Here is a 14,957-nt window from a genome sequence, read left to right on the forward strand (position 1 = left end):
ACCAACCACAGTGACCAACCTTATCCTTGCACAACAGAACATTCTCTCCCTCCCACACCCCTAAATCTGTCCTGAGGGTTCCCTCAACCCTCCTGAGCAGCTTTTGGCATGGCAAAGTGCACGGTGAGGGGGAAGAAAGGGGAAATCCTGTTGGCTGACCCCTAACTCTTGGGCTAGCTCAGGAATTTTGTTGAATTTTGCCCTGAGTCTCCCTGATCATTATCTGGTACTCTAACCACTACACCACACTGACTCTTATTTTTACTTCATTTACAGGTTTTCATTTTGTAATAGGCTGCATCAAAGATATAAGAAAGCTAATTCTTTTTAGCTCATTAACTTTTAAAAGCCTTTTTCTTATCATCTGCTTTCTGTTTTCAAATGGCCAATCATTACATTTTTAGGGTGCCATTTTATACACACACACACTCTCTCTGTCCCTCCCTCTCTATCAACTACAAGAAAATTGCATCAGTCCTTTTGAATTGTTCGAGGAAAAGGGAGGTGAGAGATTTGAAGGGAAATCTAAATGACTGGAATGTGGTTGTCAGTTTGCCCGTACAAAATACCGTGCACCTTAATCCATAATTTATCTGCTCATTTTGAATTTGCAAAGTAGAATTAAACTTTTGCATTGCAAATGACTTGCGCTTGAATTATTTGGGTCTGCCTGATTTCTCTTAGAGCTCTTTAAAGCTGAGCTGCTTCAGTAATTTATCTGTTTATTTATCCTTCTCCCTACCCCACCCCTTCACTCATGATGAATAGATAGATATTTATCCCACAGGGCCAAATATCTAGTGTGGTTTTCTTGTATTTGCATAAATGTGTATTAATGCACACAGGAATTAGACCTCTGAGGCTTCATTCAGACATCATGCCAAACCATGGTTCAGGAAGCTTAATGATGGTTTGACATAATGTTAAGATTAATAAAAGGAGGTTTGCTTTGTGATACACTGGCAGAGCAGAATTAAAAAAATGGGTTGGCAAATGTCTGAATTGACAATTAATCCAGATTCCTAGAAGCCACCACACTCAGAGATGGATGAGCCGATCAGATGGCAAACAAAAGGAGATAGACTCCTCTAAACCATGGTTTGCTTGGGAAGCTGTGACTATAGTTTACAACTTTACATTCTAATCCATGGGTACAAAACTGAAAGGACAATAGGCTGTAGTGCTCACTGACGCAAAGCTCTTTCTTGCAGCTCAACACAATTCAGGGCAAAATACTTCTTCAGGAACTATGAACAAAAACAATGGACTTGTTCTACTTATTGTAGTGATGGCCACCAGCTTGAATGGCTTTAAGGGAGGACAAATTAATGGAGGATAAGGCTGTCTCTTACCAGAGGCAGTCTGCCTCTGAATAACAGTTGCTGGGAAGTGGGGAGAGTTGCTGTTGCATTCAGGCAGGCATCCCATAATGGAGGCATCCCATAACGGACATTTGGTTGACCAGCGTAAGAACAGAATGCTGGATTCAATAACCTTTGGCCTGATCTAGCAGGGCTCTTCAGATGTTCCTACAATCATGGGTATCTTGCTCAGCCATGCCTCAGCCCTGTTCAATATCTAGTGTGGTGCTTGTGACCTCAGCTCATGCTACCACCCCTGTCCTTGGACAACAGCTGTAGCACAAGCACACAGGAATCGTCTTGGTGATTAGTGCCTTATAAGTGCAATACTTTTTTGATAGCACTTTTTAAATGTCCACCTTGAAGGGAAAACACGCTACATCTGGAGCTTGTGCCTTTCTGGAATAGAAAACTTCCCCCCACCCCACCCCAAAATATTTGAATCTTGCAGAGGCCGTCAGCTTGCTTCTTGAGCCAGATTTATGCTGTTGTGGTTCATAACACAAGTCAGTATATTATCCTGGAAAAAAATGTTAATAGATTGCCAGGAGCGGGCCACCAGCCCACTGTACTACCAGCTGTTTGTTTTATTTCTCCTGGTGGTGTCATTCGGCTGGCATTAATTGCCCAGCTTTCATCCTGCCGATGGTAGGAATGCCGGATTTTGTGTGCCGTTGTTTTGACACTCTCAGGTTTATAGATGTCGCTTGTATCCTCGGAGGAACACGGTTTTATTGATCAATGGCTCTTCCAGGACCCCATAGGGCTTGTTCTGCAAATCCAAATGCAGTTAGGGTGCTGAGGGATCACGCAGGGAGTGGTGGTGGTCTTAGCAAACCGAGAAAACTTATGGCAGGCATTATGTTCTAGAGCAAGCTATGTGTGGGAATGGGAACTGGGGTTGCAGTGCCTTACGAGGTTCGTATAAGGTCCTTGCAGCCCCACTGACTGGCTGTTCCTTGAAGCCACAGCTGTGCTGGTTTAGTGTGGTAGCAGAGTTAATTTATAGGAATTGAAGAAGCCCTGGTGAGGAATTATTTGAAGACCTTCACACAAAACGTTACCGAGTCCACCAGCGTAGTTATGGCCTGCTCAAAACTATGCTGTGAGGAAATAAATAGGTCATGTTCACACTATGCATTTCAAAGAACTCTTATATCAATTTAACAGAAAAAAATATTGGGAACTTTAATTTGTTAAAGGATGCTGAGAATTGTTAGGAGATCCTCTTCACAGAGCTACAATTCCCAGTACCCTTAATTACATTCCAGTTAGAAATCTCTTCCCATGAAGCATCTCCAATTGATTTTACCATACAATAAAAAGTATAAAACAATTACATATATAAAAAGCATGTTTTTCTACCATTCTTATATTTTCCTTAATTTGAGAAAAAGAAAAGAAATTGTATCCCAAACTTTCCAAAACGATGAACTCAGTCACCCAGAAATTGTGAAATGGAACAAATGCAGTAACTTGGAGGTGAGGTAGCTGCCCCAAAGAAACAAAGCATGGTGTATGCGTGTGTGGTAGAAGCCCACCAACATGCTGCTTTCCCTAAGCTACCCTGCTTAGCTGAAGTGTAGTGGTGGAGACCAATCTGTTGCCAGGTTGAAGTGGAGTCAGCTGACAATTTGGTTTGATTCTGCATGTAGGATGAACGAGTGGCACTATTTTTTCCTTCATCTCCAGCACCAGAATGTCTTGGGTCTGCCCTACACACACACACACACACACACACACACACTGGTTCCCTGCTCCCAACAACATGCAAGTTCATTCTGCCACACACCATTGTTGCAATATTAGTGCATATCTTGCTTGTGGACTTTCTATTGGGGCATCTGGTTGGCCACTGTGAGAACGGGATGATGGACCGGATGGACCATTGGCCTGATCCAGCAGAGCTGTTCTTATGGTTTTCTCATGCTATCTCCTTTTTTTGCAGAGGGATTGGGATGGGGGGGGAATCCAGATTGAGGGTGGGGAAAGTGTGGGGAAGACACTGACTTGGAGGAAAACACCATGTGTACAACGGAAAAATTAATGGAGGCACAGGAAGCTTACCATTCACATTAAACCACTGTATGGATGAGCTCTTAAATGACTGGGGTACGTGCATGGTGCCCTGTTTCAAAGTAGATCAAATGGGAGAGGCAGACAGACATGTGGGACCAAGTGTGAAGGATCTTTTATTCCGTTTATTCAAGCGTCTGGGGATTATTTGCCTGTGTGGGGAAGCATTCTCTCCCTCCCAATTGCTTCGCAAAGAAACAAATCCTTAGCTTGTGAAGGTACTAATTAGCCTTTAATGGCAGTCAGGAGGGCAGGAACGACCAGCATTTGCACAAAGCCTGACTTGCCTCGATGGACTCTGTGCTGTTCCTTCATCCTTGGCTCCCAAGCCACAATCCTTCCCCCTCTCCCCCCCACCACTGTTGTCTTCTTATCCTCCCCCCCTTTTTTATCGTTGACATCTGTTTGGAGCTTGTCCCTTCTGTGATACCATCCTACTTGCAGCTGTTCCAGACCTCCGGCTCTGAGCCATGTGCAAGGGGGGGGGGCGCCCTGAGCATACGGCCCTTTTGATGTGTGATAAAACAGAACTGAGCCACTGGGGGCATGGCGAAGGAAATGCAGCGGAATATCAATAAACCCTGTGCCGAGCGTAGCTGCACCTCGGCGGCAGGCTAGACATTTCACTGAAGTGTCAAGCCGACGGATAATGTATTCTAATTAGGGATTGGCTGGGGCCTTGGAACTGGGAAACCTTGGGGGGGGGGCTGAGGTGGAGAATGACCCATATATCTAACTGTTTTAGAGAGGGCTTATTTATAATGTATTAGCATGGCGCCTTAATTACAAGCAACTTGTTTGTTGAGCTACCTTCTTGGATTATTATTATTTAGTTATTTCATTTCATTTGTTGTTGCTTTGCTTAGAGCCTTAAACTGTGAAATCACAAACTTTATAGACTGGGATGTGGGAACTAGCTTCATATGTGATCTCAGGGGTGGTGTGTTTCTACTTGTGGAGTAGCAAATGTGTGTATGTTTGCATGGAACTTAGTGGGCAAAAATCAGTGACCTCAGCCACGGAGAATTTTTGCAATCTCCAACTTTGGTCTCCAGTTCTGAATTGAATGGTCTTTTGGTGAGTATTAGCCATGCTGACTTGGGACTGATGGGAGGGAGTTGGAGATCAAGTATAACTAGAGAGCGACAGGTTCCCCATTCCTGTGCTAAGGTGCATTACTTTGCTGATTTCAATATGTGGTCAGCCAGCCCTGATGGATCTGGGAGCCGTCCTGTTCTGTTGTATGAGGCTGGGGACATTCACCCTAAAATCCTACATTGATGCCATCACAAATAAGAATGTAAGAGCCCTGCTGGATCAGACCAGTCTAGTCCAACATCCTGTCCTCATGGTAGCCAGCTGGATGCCCATTATGGGAAGCCCGCAAGCAGGACCTGAGCACAACAGCACTCTTCCTACTCGTGATTCCCATACTGCTTCTGACAATGGAGGTAGAACATAGTCATTGATAGCCTTCTCCATAAATTTGTTATCCATTGATAGCATTGATAGCCTTCTCCATGAATTTGTCTACTCATCTTTTAAAGCCATCCAGGTTTTTGTCCATCACTACCTATTGTGGGAGTGGATTAGAATGTAAGAAGAGATTCCTGCATGGCACGGGGTTGGACTAGATGACCCCCAAGGTCCCTTCCAACTCTATGATTCTATGATTCTGCTGGATCAGGCCAATGACACATAGTCCAGAATCCTGTTTTCATAGTGGCTAACCAGATGCCCTAATGTGAAGCCTACAAGCAATGCCTGAACACAAGAGCACTCTCCTCTCCTGTAGTTTCCAGCAACTGGTATTCAGAAACAATTACTGCCTCCAACTATGGAGTTAAATTAATAATAAATTAAAAAGTTTAATTATGCACTGTGTGAAGAAGTACCTTCTATTATCTGTCCTGAATCTTCCACCATTCCACTCCATTGAATATCCACAAGTTCTAGTATTATGAAAGAGGAAGAAAAACTCAATTGAAAACCTTAAAGTCAATTAATCACAGTAATTGTTCAGTGTTTATTCACTAAATCATTTCCTCCTTCCTTAAAATTACTTTGATTTATTTCTTAATCTACTACAGATGCTTGTGTGCTTGTGCTTGTACAGTTGAAATCAAACACTACAAAGATAATCTCTAGTGAACTGGAGCTGAACCAATTCGATTGCACAGGCTGAACATTTTTTATCTTGAACCAGAACCAAACTGGGACACCTTCAGTTGTGGCTGAACCAAAAAATAAAACAAAATTAATGGTTTGACTCCCTGATTAAATTTCCCCCCCAATGAAGTAGGTTTATAAATTTGTATTCTGTGAGAAAGTGCAGTAAAATATACGTATTTAAACATGAAATCTTCACACAGATTTTTTAAAAAACACATATTAATGTGGAAGCAGGAGAGAACTTTTACAAATTATCACACAAGGAAATGGATGCAGACTGGAAACATCCATCCATCCCTACTTGCAGAGAATGTGCTCTGTCACTGAACTGTGATTCATCTATGCAGTCTTATAAACAGCCATTTTAGATTGCTTAATACTATTTTCCCTCATCTAGTTGGTTCTGCTTGTCATTGGCTTTGGCTTCATCTGTCTTTTGCTGTGGCTAAACCTGCTCTTTGACCTCCCTGCCTTCTGCCCTGCCAATTCCAATAGGCAACAGTCACCACCGCCTGTCAGCCATATAGGATATGGACCATTCTCCTCCCCCACCTCTTTCAGATACTAGGACTTCCTTAATGTAGGTGCTGTTTTGGTTGCAGACACGATGCTGGGAGGTGCAGTGGTGACAGTGGACGGTTTCCACGATACCCTTGCCTCAAGACTGTTTTCCCATTTCCTGAAGAAATCCGTGGCATAGCATGTTAGTAAAACTGGGCTAATTAGGAAGTTGCCAGCAGACAGTTGTGTTTTCCAGTAATTAGAATGTTTTGGTCTCTTCCTCATGGGATATGTTTCCCTTGAACAGTTCTGCAGCTTTTGGGGTCCCCTATTGATTACAGATTCAAGTTAAGGCAGGAACTGATAATTATCAATGGCTTAATGCAATATTAAATATATATTTCATGGTACATGTTCACCCACACACAATTTTCTCCCATATTCCTCTGAAAATTTCCTGGTAGTAATGCAACAGCAGGGTCAAGTCACCAAGCAGAGGGAAAATTTTGGCCAGATTTAGCAGTCTTAAATGCCATCCTCCCCACTGCTCAGTGTTGCTATGGAAGCGAGCTGTGTTTCTGGGAGTTGAATGGGGCTGGCTTGTCAGGCATAAGTGGGTCCTTGGTATATAACCAGTTTGGATTTTCCCCCAAGAGATCTTTTGCAGTCACCATAGGAGGTATTGATGGAGATACTGGTGCCTGTGGGCATCATGTTGGTGACCCCTGAATTATAGGAAATTAAAAATCGAGGCTCATTCTAGTAAGAAGCATATTAGCACCACCAGGTAAGGCTGCATGTGTGTTAGTGACCCAGGTAAGTGGTGGTGCTGTCACCTGTAAGTATGGGGGCACTACTTGTGGCACCCAGCACTATTGTAGCCACATGTCCTAGTTTACAGAGGACCATCTATTGCTGTGAAGAGCTGATCCTTTGAAGAACGCTTCTGTTTGAGAGCTATCCAGTCCCCAAGTCTGGTCAAGGAGCCATAAAAATGGCACGTAGGAGCTTATCCGCAGTTGGGCTTACTTGGTTAGTAGGCACACAAGTCAGCTGGTGTCTGCCTCCACTGCAGCTTGATGTATTGTGTTTCTATTTAAAACATTATTTCTAAAAGTGCATTGATACATATAAATTAAAATGTTATGTCAATTTAACCCCTCTTTTCTCCTTTTCGTGATGCATATCCTCTTTTTTTGGAAATGTATGACTGACCACCCTACCAACTATGAGGAGCCCCAGTGGGCTCTGCCAGCACATGGGCCCCACAGCTGCCCAGCTCCAGCTGACACTGGTGCCACATAGTCAGGCGTCAAGCCACTGAAGGATTTGGTTCAGCTTAGATTTGTGCTCAGCTACAATTTGAATTGTCCTCCCTCAAGCTAGTACAGTCATACCTCGGGTTGAAGTAGCTTTGGGATGAATATTTTCGGGTTGCGCTCTGCAGCGACCCGCAAGTAACGGAGCGCGTTACTTCCGGGTTTGGCCGCTTGCGCATGCGCAGATGCTCAAAATGATGGCACACGCATGCGCGGAAGCAGCAAAACACGACCCGCACATGCGCAGACATGCAGTCGCGTGTTACATTTACTTAAGGATGCGAACAGGGCTCCGGAATGGAACCTGTTCGTATCCAAAGGTACTACTGTAAAGGTTCAGTAAGCAAGCATTCAGTAAGCCTGCAAACCTCCAGGACTGATTTGGTTCTCTTTGAGAGACATCATTCTTCTAGTGAGTTGTTACGATTTGTTTTGAAATGCCAACCATTCTTCCCTCTCCACACCCAAGTTGTGTCTTTGTCCATGTTCAATTAGCAATTCAAGATTGATTTGGTTGGCTTTCAAATAGTGATTCCAGTTGGTTTCCAATTCAGGGAGGTGCAGGGAGAGAGGTTTGGTTCAGTATTTGGCTCAGGTTCAGTTTGGCTTCCAGTCTGGTACAGTGGTACCTCGGGTTACAGATGCTTCAGGTTACAGACACTTCAGGTTACAGACTCCGCTAACCCAGAAATAGTACCTTGGGTTAAGAACTTTGCTTCCGGATGAGAATAGAAATTGTGCAGTGGCACCGCAGCAGCAGCAGCGGGAGGCCCCATTAGCTAAAGTGGTACCCCAGGTTAAGAACAGCTTCAGGTTAAGAATGGACCTCCAGAACGAATTAAGTTCTTAACCCGAGGTACCACTGTATTGCGTAAACCAGCTTTTGACAACCAGGTACCCTCCAGATGTTTTGGACTACATCTCCTTTCAGCCTCAGTCAGACCAGTACAGATTCATAAGTATTTGTGGTTTTTTTTCCTGTTTTTTGTTTGTTTTCTGTTTCGTCTTGTTTTACATAATCATAAAAAAGATCTTCAGTCCAGCACTTAGCTGGTTATAACAAGGACTTTAGGGAGCAAACAGCCCTTTTCATATATAGATCTCTTTAGCTTGCCTGCTTCGTTAGCTCTGGGGGTTTGGAGGCTTCCATTACAGCACATTTTCCATTATAATTTGGGGGATGGACATGCACATATCTTTCCCCCTTTGTCCTCTTTAGCTTGGTTTAGCTTTTTAAAAGTTGGCTGTATGAGTTCACATCCTCCTGAATATTTCAAAAATACCTAGACTTCTTCTCTTCCCATTTTTTTAAAATATTTCAATAAAGACGTGTGCAGATAAAAATGGTTTAAGAGTTGCAAGGGTATCTATCTCTATCTTTATATCTCTATCTCTGTTCCTATAAAACAAGCATTCTGCTTCAATAGGCCTTGTACTGGGAAAAGTTGCTCAGAGGCTTGAAACTAGGGATGGATGAGGATGTTGATTTTTGTTTCTCTCTGTTTCTCGTTTTGCAGTCTCTGGTTCTCCACATTGGGCTGTAAACCACTTTGAGGTATCCCCCCCGCCTTTTACGAGGTGCATAAGTTTTATGCAATAAATAAAATAAGTATATTGGTCTGCAATTTTTAAAGGTCTCATGAAAATTCAGCAGCATTTTAATGCAAGTTTCTCCAAACATGCACATTTTTGTATGCATTTTTCCTCAATATACTGCATTTCTGCAAAGCTATTTCTCCTAAGAGAATGCATCTCTGTATGTTATTTTCATGAATATAATGCATATTTTACACACCAGTTTGCTGGAAACATGCACTGCAAAATTATGAGAAGGGTGGTTCTGTTTTGGTTGGTGTATTATTTCAGGAGGTGCAGATGAAGTATGAACTGAATCAAGTATCTCCCGCATCCCTATCCAGCAGTCACAAACCAGAGACCTTTCCTTCCATGACTCCCCAGCAGCGCGACCCAATATGTGCTTCATTTCAATGATCAGCTGTTATATGTCTTATTTCACCAGGGCTGGATTATGGAGGCTATTCCCCAAAGTCGAGAACTTGCCCGGGAGCTGCTGGCAATGGGCATCATTCCCAAGCACGTTGGTAAGAACATGTTTAGTTCCACTGTGTTTTTACAAATTCTTTCTGACTTTCTAATCTCTCTCTTCCATTTGAGAAAGAGAATGAGGAAGAGGCAAGAGAACATCAGGTCAAACACAACAGACTGCCCTACCCCCTTGCCCCAGGGCTTCTTACAGGATACATAATTTATTTCTTTAGTGTTTTAAACTTGTAAGCCTCATTGACAGAAATGAGGTAGAGAAAGTAGTATAGACATAACAATAGGTTCTGTGAATATCATGGGGCAGAAGAGCACCCATGACTGGTGAAGCTGGGCATTTCCTAATGCCCAATACTATAAAGGGGTCAACATCAAGGCTGATGAGTACAGGCCTCATTCTGGAGCCAGGAGTCAATCCAGGAGTCGCAGCTAGAGAATCAAGCCAGGAGTCAGAGCCAGGAAAAACTTTCACTGTCCAAATCAGAAGAACCAATGATTCGTGCGGGTGGGAGGAGCCACTGCATTTCCATGGATTCCATTACTGCCTAGAGCAGTGGTGGCTAAACCACTGCCCAGGTCTACTAAGCCTCAGGCAACTTTCATGACCCCAATTTTGTGCCCCAACACAGCCCAGAGCTAGTATCATGAGTCCTATGGAGGCATCTTAGAGAGAGTGGTCAGATGATGATGATGATGAGGAAAGCTAGAGGAGGCTGACCAGAGGGAGGATCTTTGTAGATTGGGGGTGAGAATTTGGGACCCCAGGAGAAGTCTAAACTGTGGGGAGGACCCCAGAGCTTGAGAGATAGATACCTTCAAAAGGAGAGCACATGGGAGGGGCTGTCAAATTCTACTTCAACGTCTTCACTTCAGCCTAGTCATGCATTGTAGGTCTCTGCTGTGCCTTACCAATATGAAACCTGTAGACCAATTTTGAGACTCTATACTGACTTCATAAATATAAAAACTTCCAAACATGGTGATACTTTGAGTTCTGATTCTGATGGAGAACCAGAACAGCTGGAAGGAGAGGTTCCTCTTCTCCTGGCACAGTACTGTAATGGGGAGGAAAATCACAGCATCTTATCCCCAGAAATCTCTGCCCCTGCACCATTGAAATTAAGGCAGAGGAATTTTGGCCAACTTTGACTACTTACGAGTCAATCATCTGATGTCATATTGACACTAGGTGACTGACAGGTGTGGTGTCCCACTCACATGTCAAAATTGCCCTGCTGGGATGGGGGAAGATAGTGCACAAAACTGGGTTGAACTCCCTGCAAACCAGCTCCAATTCTGTTTTCAGCAGCTGCATCTCCACCCACCTTATATTCCTATTCACATATGGCATCAGGTGTGAGTCAGATGGGTGTGGTTTCAGAAAAACAGCCTGTTGGGCCAGGTTTGACCTGCAGGCAGGAGGTTCCCCAACCTTGCAATAAGGGTTGTGTGAAATAATTCCCTGGAGGAATTTGCCTCATGCAAATTAGTGTGATTGTAAGTCCAGCATAGCTTTTCACAACCTGCCAGCCTTCATGGTGACTGGGACTAATAGCACCTATAGTCCAAAACATCTAGAGGGCACCAGGTTGGCACCAGATCTAGGAACTTCCCTGATACCTGGAGAAAAAGGAACACACACATATACAGAACTATATGTTTTAAAGTCCTCTCTGCACATCTGGAATGCATACTTTTAATTGTTGTTGTTGTTGTTGTTGTTGTTTTAATCAGGCTTCCAGAAAGCCAAATTAACGTCAGTTGTATTTGCAATTATTTTTCCTTTCTTCCTTCCTAGTGGTGCTTTTCGCTCCAGATATTGTGCTGATTGAGAGGAATCTTGGGAAAAGAGTGGATGTTTCTACAGGAGGTGTGGCGTTGTTTTTGTTTTCTTGCTAACAGAAATGGGGAAGTGGTGGCTGAGAATGGCAGGATAAAGGTGGCAGGGGCAATGGAATCTTTAGCTCAGGGGATACAGTAGATTAGGATATCATCACCACCACCATCACCACAGATTTATTAATCATCTCCTAAACCACTGTTTCAAGCCAATTTACACAAAAGATAATTAACAGTTAAAAGCACCAAAACAGCAAATACATTTGAAACAAGTCTAAATCGCTAGGGAGTGAACACTTCTGATAAAAGATCCTTTTCATCCAGTTAGGAAAGCTCATGGAACAAAAATGTCTTAATTTGTTTCTGGAAAGTGCAGACTGTGGGTGCCTGTTGTATCTCAACACAGTGGCGGAGCTTCATGCTCTGGCACTGGGGGGGGGGGCAGAGAGCAGGTGGGGTCAGGGCTGGCACGTGTCCTGGGGGCGTTACGTGCCATCCTGGGGGCGTGTCCTGGGGGTGGGGCGCCCAGCATGGGGGGACAGCCACAATGGCACCCTGCCGGGTTCGTGCTGCCAGGGGCGATGTGCTCCCCCCGCACTCCTCTTCCTCCACCAGTGTCTCAACAGCAGTGTTGTTCCACAGAACAGGGGCAGCCACATTTATGAGCCTGTTCCAAGTTACCCATGAGGGGATTAATTACAGTTCCAGGATGCTTCATTAGACAAGGAGAAAGAAGTCATATGCTTTTAATTATGCTTTGAATGTATGGCGCGGATGCAGCCCAGTCTCTGTTCAAGTGAATATTTTCTGCCAACCCATTTCCAGAGGTGTACCATACAACTTTTGATTGGCCAACTGAGGACTACATACGGCAGCGCCTGAAGGTGCCGCATGGCATATCTGAAGTGGAGACCGCAAGGCGGATATTGAAATACCATCAAGACTACCCTGGGATTCTTCAGTCCTTTGGGAGTTGCATGAAGTTGATCAACGCCGACCAGCCATGCGCAGATGTTTTTGCACAGGGTAGGAAGAGATGGACAGCTGTTAGATTATGTGGTTTTGTCAACAGGGTCAGTTTCAGGTCCATCTTTTTCAGAGGGTGAGCATCATTTCTTTCCCACTTTGAAAATTCCACTCCCCAGATCTTCTAAGATGAAATAGCCTAAAAGCCCTGTTTTGGAGTGGAACAATTCATGAAACAAACCCTCATCTCAGCACAAACATATTTGTGATGTACCCTCATTTCTTTGGTTTGCTATCATGACTTTGTATATAAATGATTCCTTTCATTTGAGCTCTCCGTAGGGAAAATTGAGAAATTGACAGCCACAAAGCACATTTCTTCTTCTTTCTCTTTTGCTTTTTAATTGTCCCCTTTCCCAACAGTCTTTCAGTGGCCCGTTTTTATCACCCAGCTAATATTTTCATTTGGAAAAAGGGCCTTTCCTTCTAATCACAAGCGCCACACTTTGAGGTAAACAAGTTGGAGGTTTATATCCGGAATTTACAAAATTAATTACCTCTAAATTACTTAATTACATTTAAAAGTTCACATCATCGTTCATAAACAATTCATGCCTTGAATTGTAAATATATGTATGCAGGCTGAATATTAATTATTATTAATTAATAATGCAGTGAAATAAATTGAAAATTGGAATGGAAAAAAAATCCTCTCCAGATCATCTCCCCCCATCTTTTTCTTCCAGTTGATGCATCAAGCAGCCAGATTTTTTAAAAAGAATAATTAGATGTGGAGACTGTCTGGGGGATCATTACTCCTAATTAACTTGGTTATTTACTGCAAATTAAGCATCATTTGTAAGCAGGCTGCTTGGCCTGTTATGTTTCTGCTGCAGATATGCTGGGCTGGGAAGAACAGCTTAGAGCTGTCTCTGGTTAGCTGATATTTATTTGGGAATAAATTATGTGCAAATGGACTGTTTCCCTCCGCTGTGAGTAGGGTTAGTTCTAATATTTGGGTAGCCCCCCTCCCCGGCATGAAACCAACAGCCAGTCTCCTTAACCTGCAAGGTGCAAGGGTCCTACTGTTAGGCAAAGCAAAACAAGCAGATTTCAGAAGGGGGGGGGGGACAGTACTACCCACAGCTATTCCTCTGTGCTTACCTTTGGATACCCTTTGAATATCCTAACTTTCCACCACTTCTATTGTTTGTCAGTCTTCACCCATGTCCAAGCTCCTCCTCGAACACTTGCCCCGTTTTCACCCCGGATTCTCCTTTGTGGACCACCAGGCTCTGGGAAAAGCATGCAAGCATCGTTACTTTCTCGGAAATATGGCATCATCAATGGTTTGTTACCTTCTCTGTCTTAAATCCTCAATGGTCTCAGGCTGTCTCTTTCTCTGTCCATTGCTGAGGATGTAATATTTCTCCAAACCACCCCAGATCAAAAGCAAAAATCCCCTGATAAAAGGCCACTAGGCAATAGAAACTTTTGTAACTTTAACAAGACAGCACTGACGTATGTACATTTATATATATATATACATTTAAAGTTTCCATGTTTATATCCTTAGAGAAAAGGTGAGGAATGTTTAGCAGCCTGAAGGCTGCATTCCCTTCTGGGCAATGCTTTTTTCCTGGCATTGCTTACGTAGTACCGGCACATTTTTTTATCTCCCAGAAACGCTCAGCTGCATGGGGAGCTGCAGCATAAACAAAACCCCAGTGGGGCTGGGCTGCTGCTGCCACCCCTTGGGGTTGGCCAGAGTGCATGAGTCCCACTCCCCAAGGAACATGAGAGTGAGTGGCATGGTGTGTGACACGTTCCTCCCCCACTGATGGCACTCGCGAAGGTCATGGCAAGGCATTGCTTTGGGCAACCTCCCAGAGTGCACCTGCTTGTGGTGAATGGGACCAGAGGCAGAAGAGGGTGGAACAATGAATAAAATGTTACCGTTGTATAGGTGGCAACACGGGGGTTCCATTCCTGGCCCCTGCACGCACCAACAGAGTGTGCATAAGCACACACACCTCGCCTTGTGTCCACTCCACCTTGACCTGCTCCCATTCTGCACTTTCTGAGTTGAGCAGAACCCTCCCGTTAGTGATCACGCATGAATTGGACGTGCCTAAAGTGGCCACCGCCTGTATAGTAGGCTAGCTTCACACACTCTCCCACACTCCTCTGTCCTCCATCCAGATGAGTAAAAGGCACTATCAAAGTTCTGTACCAGCTGCTGGGATGCCAGTTGCTCTGAATAACAGCTGTTGGGAAGCACAAGTGGGAAGAGTGCTGCTGTTGTGCTCCTGCCCCATAATTGGGCAGCCATCAAGCACTGTGAGAACTGGACCAGATGGCCCTTAGGCCTAATCCAGCCACTGTGCACTCCTTACATTCTTCCTATTTGTTTGCTCTTGGGGCGCTGAATTAGAAGGACCTCTTGAATCCTTTCCAGCTACCAGCATTCTGGCACTAGCAGCCGACAGCCCTTTGGGCCAGCTTTCCACATGAGGAAGCCAGGAGCTCCTCAGCACCTGCAGCAGAAAAATTTGGAAGCTGTAACTTCCTCCTCCAGTAATTATAAGTTTATAACCAGTCAGCAACCCATAGACTCTCCCTTGACTTGCTGTTTTCCATTCTATATTTTGATTAGTATATT

General features: G+C 44.0%; 1 protein-coding gene across 5 annotated transcripts in view; it reads left to right on the plus strand.

Moving 5' to 3' along the window:
* AK8 (adenylate kinase 8) overlaps positions 1-14,957 on the plus strand; it is a 121,659-nt gene that overhangs the window by 48,991 nt on the left and 57,711 nt on the right. For all 5 annotated transcript variants that reach the window (XM_081179236.1, XM_081179234.1, XM_081179235.1 and 2 more), the window contains 4 exons: positions 9,450-9,531; positions 11,289-11,360; positions 12,155-12,355; positions 13,513-13,644. In XM_081179236.1, the coding sequence (XP_081035362.1) occupies positions 9,450-9,531; positions 11,289-11,360; positions 12,155-12,355; positions 13,513-13,644 (487 nt within the window). The remainder of the gene's footprint in view (positions 1-9,449; positions 9,532-11,288; positions 11,361-12,154; positions 12,356-13,512; positions 13,645-14,957) is intronic.

The sequence above is a fragment of the Podarcis bocagei genome, assembly GCF_964188305.1.
Source record: "Podarcis bocagei genome assembly, chromosome: Z".
NCBI classification, from domain to species: domain Eukaryota; kingdom Metazoa; phylum Chordata; class Lepidosauria; order Squamata; family Lacertidae; genus Podarcis; species Podarcis bocagei.